The 18,107-nt window shown below is 41.1% G+C and overlaps 1 protein-coding gene across 10 annotated transcripts in view; it reads left to right on the top strand.

Annotated features, from left to right (window-relative positions):
• Positions 1–629: 629 nt before the first annotated feature.
• Positions 630–18,107, top strand: part of LOC106022825 (putative RNA-binding protein Luc7-like 2) — a 52,117-nt gene continuing 34,639 nt past the window's right edge. Inside the window, exons 1-4 of one of the 10 annotated variants that reach the window (XM_040728592.1) lie at positions 6,210–6,933; positions 8,324–8,424; positions 14,102–14,170; positions 17,083–17,153. In XM_040728592.1, the coding sequence (XP_040584526.1) occupies positions 14,118–14,170; positions 17,083–17,153 (124 nt within the window). In that variant the 5' untranslated portion in view covers positions 6,210–6,933; positions 8,324–8,424; positions 14,102–14,117. Of the gene's footprint in view, positions 1,076–4,233; positions 4,318–6,209; positions 7,629–8,323; positions 8,425–12,600; positions 14,171–17,082; positions 17,154–18,107 lie in introns of those variants that run through there. The other 9 variants (XM_040728591.1, XM_040728594.1, XM_040728593.1 and 6 more) reach the window with 9 other exon arrangements.

Genomic DNA, 18,107 nt, shown 5'->3' with positions numbered 1-18,107 from the left:
AGAAATCAACCCGGGCAGTTAGCAAGGCAGCGCGGGCCGACAGCCTGCCTGCCTGCCCAGGGGCTACGCGGCTGCCCGGGGTGCAATGTGGCCCCCACGTTCCCACTCGCGGGTTCCGATGGAGACCAGCGGCTTCCGGCTGTGCTAACCGCAGGCAAAGGGATCGGGGTGCCTGCTCCCCAGCGTGCGCACTTGGCGTGGGATCTCCTGACCCTGACGTGTCCCAGCTGGGAAAGGGTTTCGCGTTCTCGGCTCGTGTGGGGCCCTCCGACAGGTTCGAGGTCCGCCAGCCTCCGTCGGGAAGGCCGAGCTACTTACTCCGACCCGTTCTAAGATAGGCATTTGCTAATTTGGGGCGAGCGGACAGGGCCTAGAGCACCAGCACTCTGACAACGCGGGCCGGACGCCCGGGGCCCCGATCCGGCTGCAGAGTGGGCGAAGGAGCGGCATTCTCGCGAGACCCGGGCTGGGGGGGGGAGGGAAAGGGAGGCGGGGCCGGCGGGCGTGCACGCGCTGGGCAGCCGTTAGGGTGGGACCTTGAGCGGGAGGGGCAGGGGCGTGGCGAAGGCAGCCGGTTGCCGATTGGCCGAGCCCCGACGGGAAACGACTCGGCTCGAGCGGCGTGCGCGCTCCCGTCGCGGTGTCGGCGGCGAGCGGCGTCAGAGCTCGCTAGGGGGGGTTGACGGCTTCTGGCGGGTGTCGGTGTCGGGAGGCGGCGAGAGGCGGCTCAGCCCGTGTCGCGTCTGTCTCAGGGAGCTGACGGAGAGCGAGGACGCGGCGAGGGCTCGCTCTCGAGGAGAGGGGGGCGCTGCCGTCTTCCCCGTCCACGCCGCCGTTGAGGAGTGCAGCCCGGACTCTTCCCGTGACCCCTCCGGCTCCCCACCCGCGGGCCTCGAGGCCGCGGCGGCCAGCGAGACAGCGCCGCGCCGCGCCTCCCCCACCCCTTCCCCTGGTCCCCCGCCCGCCAGGGCCCCGCCGGCGCCCCACCCCCGCCCTCCCGCTCCGCCCGCCGCCATGTCGGCGCAGGCCCAGATGCGCGCGATGCTGGACCAGCTAATGGGCACCTCCCGGGACGGTAAGTCGCGGCCAGAGCCCCGGGGGTGGGGATGGGGGAGGGGGAGGCCTCGGAGGGAACACCGGGGCGCGCGCGTGCGGCCGAGTGAGGGGCGCCCAGATTGGCACCACGAGGTCCCCGGCTCCCGGCCAGTCCAATCAGGGCTCGGCAGGCGAGCTTCGGGGCGGTGCCCGCGCGGATTGGCGGGAACGGCTGCCAATGGGGACGAGGCGGGGCCTGGGAGCAGAAAGGAGAGTTTGTGCTGGTTTTTTTTTTTTTTTTTTTTTTGCTGGTGACTTAGCCTGGGTTTTGGGAGATCCCGAGGCTGTCTTTGCGTAGTGGGGTGGTCAGTTTTGACTGTTGTCAAGGGACCCGCGGAGCGCTAGGATCTCCGCCCCCAGCTCCTTTACCCCGCCCGGGCTTTCGGATCACCGCCGTCCTCCAAGAAGGTGGAGAGAAGCATCCCCTTCCTCCCACGTCTTCGAAACCTTCACTAAAACCCCCCAGTCCCAGGGACGTTTCGTCGAGCCCTACAAAGTCCTTTTTTTCTTTTTTAATTTGGTGGAAAATCTGACCCAAACCATGGTTTCTTAAAGTGGGTGTGTTTGACCCCATTTTGTAAGTAGAAAAGTGTTTAGGTTTATTTTTTTTTTTGTTCTGAGAGACCTCCATTTTGTTAGATAACTTAATAGAGGCTTTCTTAGTAAATGACCCTAAATGTGCCCTAAACAGAACTATTTTGATGCCCACTGAAGTACGATTGAAGGAATCAAAAGGGCTTTTTTGTTGTTGTTGTTTTTTTCGAGACAGGGTTTCTATGTAGCTTTGGAACCTGTTTTTTAAAAAATTCAATTAGATTAGAATCCTTATAGAGAGTTTTCTACGTGTTGGATTATCGTTTGTTCTAGATAATTTTTAAAGTGATGAAATGTTGCCTTTGGGGGATAATTAGTATTGTACTTTCAAAATAAAGTTCAGCACTTTCTTAAATACCAATCCAAATCTTGACTTGTAAAAATTCGTTTAGGAAAGTTTCTTAGCGACTAAATTTTTTTTTTGTTAAATTTGACTTACTAGAAAAGGCAAACATAAACTTAGCTTAGTGTAAATCCTGTTGAATTAGCTTGAGTGCTTTGTGGAAAAATACGGGAGAAGATAAAACTTATTTCAAATCTTTTCAGCAGCACTCATACAGCTTTCAATGAATGGTTAAGTTTTAATAGCTGGGCACTTTTTTTTATTAGAACATTAAGATAAATGGAGTGGAACAGATTTACTCTGTAGAGGAGGGAAAACTGAAAAGAAATTAGGATTGATTCGGGAGTAGTAAGCAGTCCCTTGAAAGCTATGTTAATTAGAATGCCACTGGAATAATGTAACTTCATATTTGAGTGAGAATGTTTATGATTGCAGCATGTCTTAACATCTTAGCATCTGCCGGGCGTTGGTGGCGCACGCCTTTAATCCCAGCTCTCGGGAGGCAGAGGCAGGCGGATCTCTGTGAGTTCGAGGCCAGCCTGGTCTACAGAGCGAGTTCCAGGACAGCCTCCAGAACAATACAGAGAAACCCTGTCTCGAAAAAAACAAAACAAAAACATCTTAGCATATTCCTTTTCCATCATGAGGGAGGGTATTTAGAGGATCTTAACAGTCCATCTTTGTAATAACATTTTAGAAACGTTGAGGCTTTATGCAGCCTTTTTTAATTTGGATGCATGCCACTTTTGGTATCTTTTGTATAGATAGAATTTTCTTATGTTATTCCAGAGGGTAGCTTGATGAAGGTAACTGTGACCTCTCAATGTAGCATTTCTCTGCTAACAGCCCCTCCCTCTAGCGTTGCAAAACTGAACTATTACAGTATGTATGTATATGCTTAAATTTCTGTGTTAATCCCAGTAGGAAGCTGGACTCTTAAAATTCATTGTATTTAAAGTTATATTTGTCTCTGTCACTGTTTTTTTTTTCCCCGTAGACCAATTGAATTTATGGATGAACTCTTGCTTTTGAGTAAACAATAGTATTTAGTTGAAATGATTCGATTTTCAGTGCTGTATTGGTTCAGAAGAAACATCAGTTCTGGTCTGGTGGGAAGCTGAGGCAGGAGGATTTCATTGAGTTCAAGGATAGCCTAGGCTATATAGTTATAGGCTAGTCTGAATTAGGGCAAGACCCTGCCTCAACAACAACAAAAAAGGAGCAACTACATGTAAAGTGGAAAGAAACCTTGGAGTATTTATTTACCCAGGTGTGGTAGTGCAGTGAGACCTTAGCTCAATAAAACAAAAAAGAAAAACTTTTTTAGATACCCTTACTCCTTCATATATGCAAGATAATATAACACGTTGTCTTCTTATCACATGCTTAATGAATTTGTAATTCAGAGCCTTGAAATAAAATCAAAATTTTTAATTACTTTTTTGGCATACAGTAAACTTAAGTTATCTAAGGATAGGGAAGCATAGGTATATCACTGAATAGTACCATGCAATTTGAACCATAGTGGAAAATCTTGTTACACACACACACACACACACACACACACACACACACACACACACACACACAGCTTCCCAAAAATGCTGCTGTGTGTTTGACTTTAAGAGGTGGAAATGGGGACCCAGAAAGTGGGAGAGAGATGGAGAAGGTAGGTGAGGATGTGTGTTTAAAGCTTTATTTTTGTTTGTCCCTATAGACTATTGAATAGATTATTTTGGGCAGTGGTGCCTAAGGTGGCAATTACACCCTTATCCTTTAGTGTTGAATTTGTGAAGGATTCTGAAATGGTAAAAGAATCCTGGGTCTCTGGGAAAATGTTGCTCCCTCTTTCCAAAGATTTCTTCCCTTTTTCTAAAAGTTTTTAATTCCTTTTTAAATTGGTAGGGACTCTTTGTTAACTGCATCTTAAGTTGCTTACATCAGCTAGTCACTTAGGTGACTCAAACCTCATTGGGATCCTTAGGAATAGGAATTAAGGTGGTAGGAAAATAGGGAACTCAGATTATTGGGCACTCTAAGAAAGGATAGTCCCTGTTGGGGGGTGGGATTTGGACAGTCAGAAGGGCAGCATGGTGGCATTGGGAGGTTGGGCAGGGGGATGACCAGGAGGTGGGAGAGAAATGAATAAGGGAGATGGGAGGGCCAAAGACAAACTTTGCCTTCTTTGCAATTTTGCCTAGGGCCCTGGTGGTGGCAACCGCCTGTGTGCCACTGAAAATCGTGCCGATGCCTGGCATACTGCATAAATGGAAGCAGGGTACCGCGTGAGTTGAAACATTGGTCACACTATATAAAGTTTGTATATGTGAATCAGTGTAACTCAAACCCATGTAACTGGGGGGTCTGTCTATATTTGGAATTTTCTAATAAGACATCATAAGTTAAGGAAAAGAACACTGGGCTGAGACTCAGGAGACCTGGTTTCTAATTAGAAGCTTGGGTAAGTCACAAAACCTTTTTGCTTCAAGTTAAATCTGTAATTTGTTATATGGGAAGCCATATAATTTTCTGTGTTAACACTAAATAATGTTGAATAAACATAGCTTTTTTTAAGAAAAAAATTAGAAGTGGATATCCATTACAGTATTTTAATCTCAAATTTAAAGATTAATTACATTTTTAAAAAAATCTCTGTATAAAAAAGAGAGATAATTTGTTTTCCCTGAACATATTCCATATGATAGCAGGAAGGACCACATAGGGAATTTTGTTTTGTTTGGTGAGACAGGGTTTTTCTGTGCCTTTGGAGGCTGTCCTGGAACTAGCTCTTGTAGACCAGGCTGGCCTCGAACTCACAGAGATCCACCTGCCTCTGCCTTCCGAGTGCTGGGATTAAAAAGGCGTGCGCCACCACTGCCCGGCTCACATAGGGAATTTAAAGAAGCATTTTGAGAATAGTTTTTGTGGCAGTTGAGAGAAAGCAGTCCAGTGCCCTTAGACAGACCATGGTCATTTTGATTAGATTGGATTAATTGCAAGAATGTCCCTTGGCATAAAGCCTCTTTGTGAGCGCTTAGTTTGGTTATAAGTCTCTCACCATGATTCCAGAAAGACTTAGGAAGGTACAACTAATGTGAATTAAAAAAAAATTGGGGGCTGGGCATTGGTGGCGCACGCCTTTAATCCCAGCACTCGGAAGGCAGAGGCAGGTGGATCTCTGTGAGTTCGAGGCCAGCCGGGTCTACCAGGCGAGTTCCAGGACAGCCTCCAAAACAATACAGAGAAACCCTGTCTCGAAAAACCAACAACAACAACAACAACAAAAAATTGGGGTGGGCTGTATTACCATCCCCACCCCCAGTGGTAGGGATCAAACTCTGGGCCTTGTATATGCTAGGGAAGCTCTGAACCTGGGCCTAGATTTCCTCCTAAATATAGAAGTGTGAAGTTGCCCAAGGTTGTTCTGAAGGTACCATGTTTTAAAATTGCTTTAGGTGGGAGCACAAACCATTTCTGAAAGGTAAAAATGAACCAGGAATGATGGTGTATTTTCCGAAGTGTCTTGAAGCCAACCTACAGACCCACAGTGTAGATCATAGAAATGAAATTGTATGGCATCATCCATGATGGGTTGTTTTGATGAGACTAAAGCTGCCCACAGCTGGGGATGTGTGTCAGTGGTGGAGCACTTTCTTAGCATGTGCAGCGACCTATAGATTCAGTCTTGAGTGCCTCAGCCTGCCTGCCTTCCCTTGTGCCTCTCCTGGGGAATAAAGTGTACTTGAGCGGCTCAGTATCTCCACAGGCCTCTGCTTTGTCTGTCAGGGCTGTCAGTCAGTGTTCTTGGAGGAGTAGATCATTATTGCTGCACGTGGGATCCATTTGGGAGGACGAAGCAAGAGGATCAGGAGTGTCCCAGGCTCAGCTGACATAGTCAATTTGAGGCTACCCTAGGCTTCCTGAGACACCATCTCAAAAAGCCTAGTCAACAAAACACCAAAAACATACAAAAAATTATATAATTTTTGCTATTTGTTAGTAATTTTCCTGAGCTGTATGATAATACTTAATCAGTTAATGCAGGATGCTAATCTTAACTGCTAATTAGTTACATGAATAGGATATTTAATCCCAGCACTTGGGAGGCAGAGAAAGGCGGATCTCTGTGAGTTCGGGACCAGCCTGGTCTACAGAGTGAGTTCCAGGACAGTCTCCAAAACAATACAGAGAAACCCTGTCTCCCGAAAAAACAAAAAAAAAAACAAAACAAAAAAAAGATTGATAGGATAATTATTTAGGTAACGCACCTTGGAAAATGCAGCTCAGAAAGTAATTTATCTGTTTCTAACACAAGTTTAATAATAATTAATACACCTATATCTGTGTAAAACATTACTGCCTTTCTGCAAAATTATCGAATCAGAGATTTGTAGTGTTTGTTTTCCCCATGGGTTATCTGTAAAAACATCTTTATTGTACTTTGTTTCTCTTGTCATCAACACACATAATCTCAATTTTTTTCTTCGTCTTAATCTTATCTTGGTCAGTTGTAAGCCATTTTTTAAAATCATATTTGGTTCATTTCATTTTAAGTAAAAGGTATATACGCCTTTAATGTACAAGTACACATTTTAACGCAATAATAGAATATTTCATAGTCTAGAGCATGTACATTCTTTAACGTAAGAAATTTTAGCAAACCCAAAGCCAGTTTTCCTGTGTCTGTAACTATTTGATTTTGTCATTGTTCAGGAATCTCCAAAACATTCTAAGCTCTGTTAGCACTTGGATAGTGAATCAGTTAAAGCCTCCCGTGTCCATTTTGTATTTTGAACTTTAAATAATATTTCTATCTACAGAGCAGTCCAGAAAACAATAAAAACCTCACCTCATAGAACCCTGTTGTCTTGGAATCTCTGCAGTTGTTTAGCCCTCCTCAAGTAAGCCTATGTTTGTGAGACAATATTTCAGGTAAAACTTACCTTGTGTGTATGTGCAAGCACTGTATGTAAGTGGCAGGCATGTTTCTTGGTAAAGAAGGCTGTCACCTAAGGGTAAAGAGCAAGTGTGTGCCACGGCCATGCTCAAGTTCATTGAATCTGTGTTCAGTAACGTGCTTCTTGCAGTGGAATTTGAAGTTGCTGATGGTTCAGACAAGCAGTGGGCCTGAACAGGAATATAGAAGGCTTAACACTAAATGGAGGTCAGTAAGTGTGGAAAGACTAGGTAATTGAGGTAGATGAGCTTCCATCTGGACATAGTGACACGGACCTGTAATCCCATCACTTGAGAGGCAAGAGTACCTAGAATTCCATGTCAGCTGCTCTACAGAGTGAGCCTGTCACAAGCGAACAGTTCCGCCCCCCCCCCCAAAGGGTGAAATTGTAAACCTGGAAGGATTGCATCTGTAATCCTTTACCACTTGGGAGGCAGAAGCAGGAGGATGGTGAGTTTGAGGTGAGCCTAGGTTACAAACTAAAAAGAGATGCCTGAAGTGGGTCTGTGCTGCTGCTTTTGTGGAAACAAACAGTTCTACCCATCCTAATGAGTCTACAAAGAAAGTGTAGACTAAGAAGATGAAAGAAGTTGCAACATCTTGTTGGAGAAAAAAAAATGAGGGAGAGAAAGAAACAGGGTAAGTTTCCGATAGGAATCTTAATGGCTTTAGCAACCCCCCCCCCAAGTCTGTTCCTTTTTGGGTGTGGGTGGGTATGTGTCTATGCATGCATTTGTGAATGCAGGTATGTGTGTCTAGAGGTCAGAGAACAGCTTCTGATGTTGTCACCCTAACCTGAGATCTACCTGCCTGTGTCTCTCCAGGCATTTACAAGTGTGTACCATTGTGGATAACTTTTTTTTACATGAATTCTAGGGATCAAACTCTGGTCCTTGTACTTGTAAGATAAGCACCTTAGCAATGAAGTTGTTGCTTCAGCTGTTTTATACTGGTCTTGGAACTCCTGTCCTCAAACAATCCTCTAACCTTAGCTTCCCAAATAGCCAGGACTACAGGCGTGGGCCGTGTCCTACTCCCATTCTTTTGGGCTTAAATGATCATTTGCTAGCAACTAGCAGTTGCTTGGGTAGAAGTGGGAAGTCAGGGCTAAAATAGATGAATTTTGTAGGATTATTGAGGATGTAGAGGACATAGTTTTTTAAAAATTAAAGTTTACATAATGTTTTTGATATAGCAGAGTAACTTGAGTTAAAAGCATCAGAAAGTGACATACAGTTGATTAAATGTCATATTTTGTTTCTTAACATTGGCCAGAAAAAGAATTTAATTTTTTTTATAGAAAACACTCTATTGACCCATATGTTCTAATTTAGTTGTGAACCATGTACAACTGATGTTTGACCTATTTGACTCACCGTGAAAAGAATTTTACCAGCTGCCCTTGCTGAATCTTTTGTCCTGTCTCAAGACTATGGTAAATTGCTTGTTTTTATTTTCTTGAGACCTTAGATTTCTGTAGACCTCATTTTCATATTTAAATTATCCAAAACTTTGCTGAAGAGGGTGTGTGGATATTTATGGAGGATGCATACTGTACCAAGTTTTGTGTTGTATTTTGTCCTGTTGTCTATGTATTAGACCCTTTGCAGTTAGTGCTTGAAGATGCTTTAAGTAAAGGTTTAGTTCTATCTATGGCTTCCTGCTTTTTAGGAACATATTTATTTTTAGAAGTAGGATTTTTTAAAGATTTATTTATTATGTACAGTGTTCTGCCTGCATGCTTGACTGCAGACCAGAAGAGGGCACTAGCTCTCATTACAGGTAGTTGTGAGCCACCATGTGGTTGCTGGGAATTGAACTCAGGACCTCTGGAAGAGCAGCCAGTGCTCTTAACCACTGAGCCATCTCTCCAGCTCCCTAGAAGAAGGAATTTTTCTAACTCAGGATGACCTTGAATTTCAGATCTTCCTGTCTCTGTCCTGAGAATGCTGGAACTATAGTCATGGCCTGTCAAATTCAGTTTTATGTGGTGCTGGGTATCAAACTGAGGGCTTCATGCATTCTCGGCAAGCATTTTACAAATAAACACCCATTTGACCAGATATAGTGACTCATGCCTGTAATCCAGCTCAGTGGGAGGCTGAACAGGAGAATTTCTGTGTTTGAGGTCAGCCTGGGCTACAGAATGAGACTGTCTCAAACCCCCAAACCCACCAAATTAACATTTGTTGGCTACTGTTCTCACAGTGTGTCCCACAGTTATTCTTGTTTTCTCTAGAAATTCAACCCCCTCCCACCCCCCTTTTAACCCCAGAGTTTCTCTTTGTAGCCCTGGCTGTCTGGAATTTGCTCTGTAGAACTCTTAGAGCTCTGCCTGCCTCTGCTGGGATTAAAGACGAATACCACCATGCCCAGCTCAAATTCTTATTCTTGAGGTGGAGGTCAGCAATTACGTTAATAAGTTTTATGATGATTTTCAGTTTTTTTTTTTTTGAGACAGTGTATGTGGGCTTGAAATTCCTTATCTAAACTAGGCTGACTTGGAACTGAGATCCAACTCTTCCCTGTGTCCTGAGTACTGAGATTACAGGCATGTGACACCATGCTTTACTCTTACAGTTTTGATGCAGTTTAAAAATTCAAGAAACCCTGTTGTAGATAAATTTTGTTTCCCCATCCTTATTTTTTTTTTAACTGTTTAGGTTAATATTCTTTCTTTTTGTTTTTTTATGGCAGGTTTTTTTTCTGTGTAGCCCTGGCTGGCCTGGAACTCTAAATATAGAACAGGCCGGCCTCAACACAAAGATCTGCCAACCTCTGCCTCCCAAATGCTGGGATTAAGGGGATACATCACCATGCTCAGCTTAGTTATTAGACTTTTGTCCCTTAGAATTCCATATGCTAAATATTAGAATTTGTCAGGTATATTAAATAGAATAATATTGCCAACTAGAAACTTTATCCTTGAGTTAATGTTTCTTACTATGTGGTAAGTATCTTGCTATGAAATTGAAGAACACCCTAAATCATTTTGTGTCAGTTCCGTATTTTGGAAAATACTGTTCTAGGTATTCATATAAGATATAAAGTTATTTTCCAGTATATATCCAGCATATATCCAGACCCATGAGTAGAAAGGACTAACCAGAAATAGCAAACTAGTCACCTCTGGGGAGGTCATATAGACCTGCAGAATGAAATTATTTAGCTTGGCTTCTCATTTTTTTCTCTAGTGTTTTGTTTCATGAGAGTCACTGGTTCTACAAGATGTCACTAACACAGTGGCAGTGTGAAATGGGAACACAGCAACAGAAATGCTGAGGAGAGCATGATTCAGATTTTTGGAAAGGGACAGAGAGGGGCATGCTTGCGTTTGTTTGTTTGTTTGTTTGTTTGTTTTTTGAGACAGGGTTTCTCTGTGGCTTTGAAGGCTGTCCTGGAACTTGCTCTGAAGACCAGGCTGGTCTCGAACTCACAGAGATCCACCTGCCTCTGCCTCCCGAGTGCTGGGACTAAAGGCGTGCGCCACCACTGCCTGGCTGAGAGGGGCATTCTTGGTAGGAAAGAGATGATTTATCTCAGACATTAGAAACTTAATAGTATGATAAATTTGTGTCACAATTTAATTTGTAATATTGGAATATTTACGACTGGTGGATTTTTGTTTTGTTCTTTGTTTTTAAATTTATTTGCATACATATGCCTGTTTTTCTCTGTGTTGTATCATGTATACAGTACCAGAGGAGGGCAGAAAAAGGTCATTGGATCCCCCGGAACTGGAATCTTAGGCAGTTGTGGCCTGCCTAATAGAGGTGTGGGAAATGACTTTGACCGCCTCTGCAGGAGCATCCAGCTTTCCAGCCCACTGCAGTGCTTAGTTGATTGTCTAATTCATTGATAGCGGGAGTCTCAGCTACTCTGTGAGTCTGGAAATCCCTGTATAGATGGAGCTAGCCTCAGATTCACAGACCTGCCTGCATCGCAAGTTATTTTTCTTAGAAATTTGAGGTGAATTTGCTTCATTTTGTTTGTTTGTTTCTCTCATCCAAATTGTCTTGAATTTAGGTCATCCTCCTGCCTCAACCTCCCAGTGCTTGAACTACTAGTAATCCTAGAGAGACCAGAAGTCTGTTAGTATTTACAAACATTTATGTTTAAGTGACATTTTTAATACTGATTATGGTTATTTAATTTTGAAAAAGCAAGTAGTACTTTGTATATTTTGTTCAGGTTTTAAAAAGTATGGCGGTCTCCAGAGGCAACCCTTGTGATGTGTGTTGAACAGTTTTTCTGTTTGTGTAGCTTCAAGGCTCACTTAGTCTTCCTGATGCTACTATGTTTTTATTTTAAATTGTCATTAGGTGTTCACTTGTTTTGCAGTACTCTTTTTCTTTCCTTTGTTTTTTTGATTTGGGGATGTTTTTCTTGATGTTTATAGTTATTGCAAACAATTAGGGATTGGATTGTTTTTTTGAGTCCTGAAGTCTGGAACAGCCTCAGGAGTGCTGGGATTAGAGATGAGCCCCACTACATCCAACTCTTTGGGAGTCTTTTTAATGGACAAAACAACCAATCATATCATCTTTGGTTCTTTTCAGCTATTTCTCCAAAATAGCTTTTATCTGTATGTGGTGCTATTCACCTGTCATTCCAGCAGCTGGGAAGCTGAGGCAGAAGAATCATAAGTTCAGGGTAACCTGGTCTACATAGTGAGATTCCCTGTCTCAAAAGAAAAAAAAAAAGCCAGGGGTAGAAAATTCTAGCTACAAGGCACCAAGCAATTAGAATACAAGTGTTACCTACGACTCTGGTCAAAATAAAGTTTAGCAGGCTGCACCTTTTGACATGTGTTCTGATAACCACATTCAGAACTGATCCCAAGTCTGCTCTAGAACTCCCTGTGTAGTATTGCTGTGTCAGGCTGATGGCAGTCCTACTGCCTCAGCCTCCAGATTCTGAGGTTGTAGGCATGAGGCACTGTGCCTGGCCTGTGTTAACCTACTGGTAGTTTAATTCTTAGGTAGCAGCTTAGGCTTTTGTAATGTCTCTTAAATCGGAGCGAAGCATGCTGATAAACAAAGTAGATGTCCCCAAGAATATAATGGCACTACTTTTTGTTATCTGTCAGGATCCTTTGCTTTGTATAATGAGAAGACTAGGTTGGGCAGTAGGTGAAATGTAGCCTTGAATGTGGTTTCTTTAGAATTTCTCTTTTTATATTTCCATCATTACTATTAGCATCTTAAATTTGCTGTAAGCATTTTCTCAAGCTTCATTTTAAAAAAAAATAATTTTGTTGCATGGGTTTTCATATACATGTGATTTAGATTTTAAAAGTTTGTAAAACAGCATAGCCTCTGATCATATACAGCAGCACTGAAATTACTGGCTAGAGGTGGTGCGTGCTCTTAATTCCAAAAGCTGGAGCACTGGGACAGAAAGTGAGACCAGCCAGGCTGCATAGTGAAACTGTTCCCAACCCCCATTTCTCCTCTGCTCCCCAAAATATTTACTCTCTGGAAGTTTTTTCTTCTTCCTAAAATAAGCATGTATTTGAATTTTTTTGTTTTTTTGAGACAGGGTTTTTCTGTGAAATACTTACTCTCCTGGAACTCACTTTGTAGATCAGGCTGACCTCATTCATTGAGATCCTCTTGCCTCTGCCTCCCAAGTGCTGGGATTAAAGGCATGCGCCACCACCGCCTGGCTGCTAAGTGTGGATTTATACATTCAGAAACAAATATCTTGGCATTCCATTGGAAGACTCATAGCTATTTGCTTTTGTATAAAAATACTTGATTATATTGTTAAGATGTTGTGAGTCCTTTTATAAAACACAATGTAAATTGCTTAAATATACAATAGATCAAACTGAATACATTTATTAAGGTAGAATGAAGGGGGAAATAAGTATTAAAAGTAACTACAAAAAACGGGCACGGTGATGCACACTAATCCCAACACTCGCCAGGTGAAAGCAGGAAGAAATCCAGTCATCCAGCTGCATAATGAGTTCCAGGCATCCTGGGCTACAGGGGATTGCCTCCCTCCCCCTGAGAAAGTCATTAGGGCTGGCAGGTGACTCAGTGGTTGTGAGCACTTGCAGCCGCTCTTGGATCAGATTCCAGTACTCACGTGGCAGCTCACAGCTGTCTGACTTCAGTTCCAGGAGGTTCTGTGTCCTCTTCCCACCTGGCATAGCAGGCACAAATGTGGTGCACATTCATACATGTCAGCCAAATTCATACACAGAAAGTAAAAGCAAAAGTACAAGCTGGCTGTGGTTCTGTGGGAGACTGAGGCAGAAGGATCCCAAAGTAGCATTTGAGAGGCTAAGCCAATTTCTCTGTCTCAAATGCAAAAACTAGTTGCAAAAAGGCTTACATAGATGAACGTTAAGTGACTTAAAAAGATAGGTGAGGTAAGTAAGGCGTAGGGAGGACTGCATTATAAGGGTGACCAGATTGCTTGACTCCTCAGTATAGCAGTCACCTTAACTCATGTGAAGACACAGGGCTTAACTGTGCACTTCTTAAATTATCTCCTTGCTCTGGGACAGAGGAGAAACTGGCCATAGGGTTTTATGTAATTCCTGCACTATTCTATGGATGTGCAGCTTATATTGGAAGAAAGAGTATTGATAGTTTGTCTTTGTGTTTGGGGATTCAAGAGAGGTTAGGCAAACAAGAAGCTACTCGTTTTCATTTCTATACTTGGTTCTAGCTTTCCTGTCACTGAAGGGCTGTAGGTCTTATTTCAGATGGAAGGAGCCTGTGTGTCCCAAGTCAACTGAGTGATAAAAGATCCTAAACACATCTACAGATGGTGGTGGTGGTGGACACTTCGCTTGTCATACTAGAAAATGTGAGAGAGCTTTCTTGTCCCTGCCTTTGTTGCTAGACATGGGATATTTCCACTACTTTATATGCTGATGCATTTCCTGCTCTACTCCTTGTTTTCCCTAAGCTGAGGTCTGAGCTGAATCTGTACAAAGAAATATTGACTGCTTTTATAAATTGCTTGCTGTTAATGCCTGATGATAAACAGTAAGATAGGATTCTGCATACTATTAAATGTGTCAAGTATTACAAACTTTAAGGTTTTTTTGAAATTACCGTACTAAACTCAGTTCACTTTTGCTAACTTCACAGTTGTTGATCACATAGCATGGTCATCCACTCACAGCTTAAAAAAAATACAGGGAGCATCGGAGAGAATGGGTAAAGTAAAATTTTGATGTTTTTAAAATAGCACCTAAATTTATGAAAATTGATTTGGTTTATTGTTTGTAAGGGGGGGGGAGTGGGTGGGAGAAACTGAGGGGGAGGGGTGGGCTTTGGGAAAATAGCATGCACTGTGTACAATGTCAGATAACACTTAGACCAAAGTTTTATGTGCTAATAAAATTTATATCAAATTGTAGGATCATAATTCCATATTGGGTATTACAGTGGGGTTCATTTTTCCTTCACAGCAGACTGAAGGGAGTTTTGAGAGCAGTATTGAGTGCAGGTTGAATGGGAACCCGAATTTAGAGACCTTTCATACCCAGTGAACTAATGCCTCAGTACCACCTTAGGTTCGGTTACTGGAGTCATATATTAAACATTTCAGTTTTTGTGTACTTGTGGCCCAACTGTCTTAAGTGTTCCAATTGATGACCCCCAAGAAGAGATTGAATAAAAGAAGGCCGTGAAGCTGTCATTCTGAAAATAGTTGTTTGGTGGACATGATTAGTAGACATTTTTTGTACTTCTATTCAAATGAAAAGTTTGTGGCTACTCAAAAATTGAAATTCCTCACTGGACCTGGTGGTACAGGCTTCTATATAACCCCAAAACTTGGGAGGTAGAGGCAGAAACATCAGAATTGTGGTAGTTTTAAATCTATATAATGAGTTAAAGGACCCCTTGAGCTACATGAGACCCAGCCTTAAAAAAAAAAAAAAGGTCTAGTTGCTTATTCTAAAATCTTGCATTGTGATTACATATAAAGCTTAATTTATTTTGTCATAGGGAAGAGAGACTTTTTATAGGTAGAATACTTTGTTTTTATTGTTGACTAAACTTGATCTAATCTATTGCCTCATTTAAAAATAAATGCTCCCCCTCCAAGGTTTTCTCTCTGTGTAGCCTGGCCATATTGGAACTTGCTCTCTATGCTGGCCTTGCAGAGATTTGCCTGCCTCTGGAGGCCTCTTCAGTGCTGGGACTAAAGGCGTGTGCCACCACTGCCCAGCTCAAAATTTCTTTTGTAAATGTTGTAAAGTTCATTTGTAAATATGAATTGAAGAAAGATCTTAACCAAATTTCACCATCCAAAAATTGTACCTATGGCTCTGTATTCCCCAGACATACTCAGCCATTTGCCAAAGCTGACTACAGTTTACTTACTGTTCCCCAGACTTTCAAACCCTTGTAAACTTTGTCAAAGATAATATTGTGATCTAAAGTGTTCGTCTTTCCTCTAAGTCTTATCTGGAGTGTTCAGATTTTGGCTTCTACTTATTCCAGGAAGCCTTTCCCAGCCTTTTGGTGATAGTTCTAGTGTGTTCAAAAACATCCCTTTGACACTTGGATCATGTTATTTTGTGTTACTGTTATTTATATTTCCTATTTCTCTAGTGAAAATGTGGGCTCCTTGGGAGCAGAACATTTGTTTTAAGCTCTGTTACTTCATTTTGTAGCACAGAGGCTAGAGTCACTAATAGGCTTGATTCTATGATTAGGAACTAGTATCACTGTGACAGGCCAGTTTCCCCCATAATTTAGTTTGTAAACATATGTGAGAATTTATTAAGGGAATTAACTCAGATTTTTTTTGTATGATTCAGTTACCAGGAAACAAATACATGAAGCATGTTGAATTGATAAAATCCTCTATTATAAGGATATTTTTTTCATATCCAGTCCCTATTTATAGTCTTTTTCTTTTTTCTTAAGTGGGCTCTATTTTACCTGGTTTCTTTTGAAAAACATGGTTTGGGCCAGATGTTGTGACAGAGATAGAAATTAAAGCACTTCTGTTTTAAAATTGTGTAGTTAAATTATACTTATGTCATAAAGCCCGAATTTATTAAAGTGCTGTGTGATTTTTATAATATAATAGTCAAATTTCTTTAAAATATTAGCCATAAAGTTCTCCTAAGTAGAACTTTTAAAATATCAATAGACAGAACCTTACTTACACATGTCCTTCTTAGAGTATTGTTTCATCTTGAACTACTAGTTTTTATTATTTTAGTAAAAGGATTTTTATAATGGCTAATATTTGAAAGCTATTTTTGATATTTTTGCTGCAGTTATCAAATGTTTATGGAATACCTGCTTATTTGTAGTAACATATTTTAGATGCTTTTTTGGCATTTATAGAAATTGATTCCTTCATTATTTTAAAGCTCACTAGGGCTACTGTTACTATGTTTATATTTGTAATTACTCATGTTTTATCTGATAGTGTCTTCAGTGCATATATCCCTTGTTTATATACTTAGTGTGATTTCTTAAGCAAAAATGGGCACCCTGTTAGAGGAGATGTTTGGTTAATGAACATCTGTAAATTTTAACTTTATTCTAAGATCTCACTTAGACCCCATCTACCCATGAACCATGTTTTAAAATAGACTGAACTGACATTGCTTAGATAGTTGTAGCAGGGTAATTTCTAGATTTATAAATGCTCCTCATACCCTAGACATTTATTACTTTTAAAATTCTTGACATAATTACAGTAGAGTTTTAAACAAAGTCTTTCTATGATCAAAAAGCTTCTATAGTATAGCTTTCTGATGGGAGTTTATGGTAGCTTGGTTTTCATATGAGCTTTAGGTATTCACTAGTCTTCATTGAAACATACTTTTAAAGAAACATTTCTCATGCAGCCCGAGGGCCACCTGTAGAGTTCCAATCTTGGGATTTAGTTCTCTTCAGTCATAGTTTTCTCTGGGCTTATACTTGTTAAGTCAGTATTATAAACACAAAATAAAAAACGAACACTCTGATTTTGTTCACTTTTGTTTTCATATACAAGAATCTTTACAGTCAACATGTACTTCTAGGTGCTGTATTGAAATTGCTGGCAGGGTCTATTCTATACAAACTGAACAATCTGGCCCCTTGTTTTATTTGTAAAGGTTCAATGTATCTATGCCTGCCTACTTCAATCTGCAAGGGAGTTTCAGAAAGGCCCCGCATTCGCCGAGCCGTGAGTTATCACTAACTTTTCAGATGTGTTAATGGATGTGGGACAGAAGCAGATGTGTTTAAAAGGAATAAAGTCCATCAAAGTAACATAGTAGCAGGCTTGAGCACTAAATGCATTATTCCAAATTGTGTCACAGACAACCTACTAGAGATTAGCCTCACAAAACCTGTTGTTAAACTGCTCTGAAGCTATGATTTTTAGCAAATTATCTTTCTTAGAAATGTATGTTTCCTAGTTGTAAATCAGAATGTTCTTTACATCTTCTTAACCAAGTTAAAACAATTTGAACAAAATCTTACCCCATAGTGTTTAGTTGACTTTAAGTTAAGCTCTTCAATATAAGACCACTTAAAGGGGGTAAAGTTTGAATGGTTTTTTATTTTTTTGTTATTTACATGTGATACAGAGCTTAATTTAAGAATTGCTTCCTAGTTAAAATGTTTGGAGTGCTGTAGGTATCATGTGAACTGTAGAGGTATTTACAATCTTTTAGTTTGTTTCAACAGTTTTCGCTTCAGTAATTCACTAGTAGGTTTTCATTTATCGGTGATAATCAGTTTAAGGCTAAACCACATTTTTTAGGGCTTACCATTCTGTGTAGAGGAAATGACCCTGTGAGTTTTTCTTTTATTTCTTCAAAGATTCTAAGCCAAAAAAAAAAAAAATGTGACTAACATTTGTATTTTGTTACTCTATCTAGTTACCTTTTCTTTTCTTAGATTCTTTAAGCTTTTGATATGTTTGATAAGTAGGTGGTTGTTTCTGTTTAGGAGTTGTATTTTTTATATGAGCATAGAATGTATTTTATTTTGCCTGGTTTGGCAGTATAACACAGACCACATAAAACTTGGAAGTGTGGAATCTGGAGGTATTAAAGTTAACATTTCATTTAGGCGATGTGCCTTTGATTGACGGTGTGTAAGTCCTTCTTCCAGGTTTGTACGCTCTTAGACA

The sequence above is a fragment of the Mesocricetus auratus genome, unplaced genomic scaffold (genome assembly GCF_017639785.1).
Source record: "Mesocricetus auratus isolate SY011 unplaced genomic scaffold, BCM_Maur_2.0 Super-Scaffold_100019, whole genome shotgun sequence".
Classification (NCBI taxonomy): Eukaryota; Metazoa; Chordata; class Mammalia; order Rodentia; family Cricetidae; genus Mesocricetus; species Mesocricetus auratus.
Note: the sequence above shows the minus strand (reverse complement) of the source record. Positions and strands in the feature narration are given on the sequence as shown.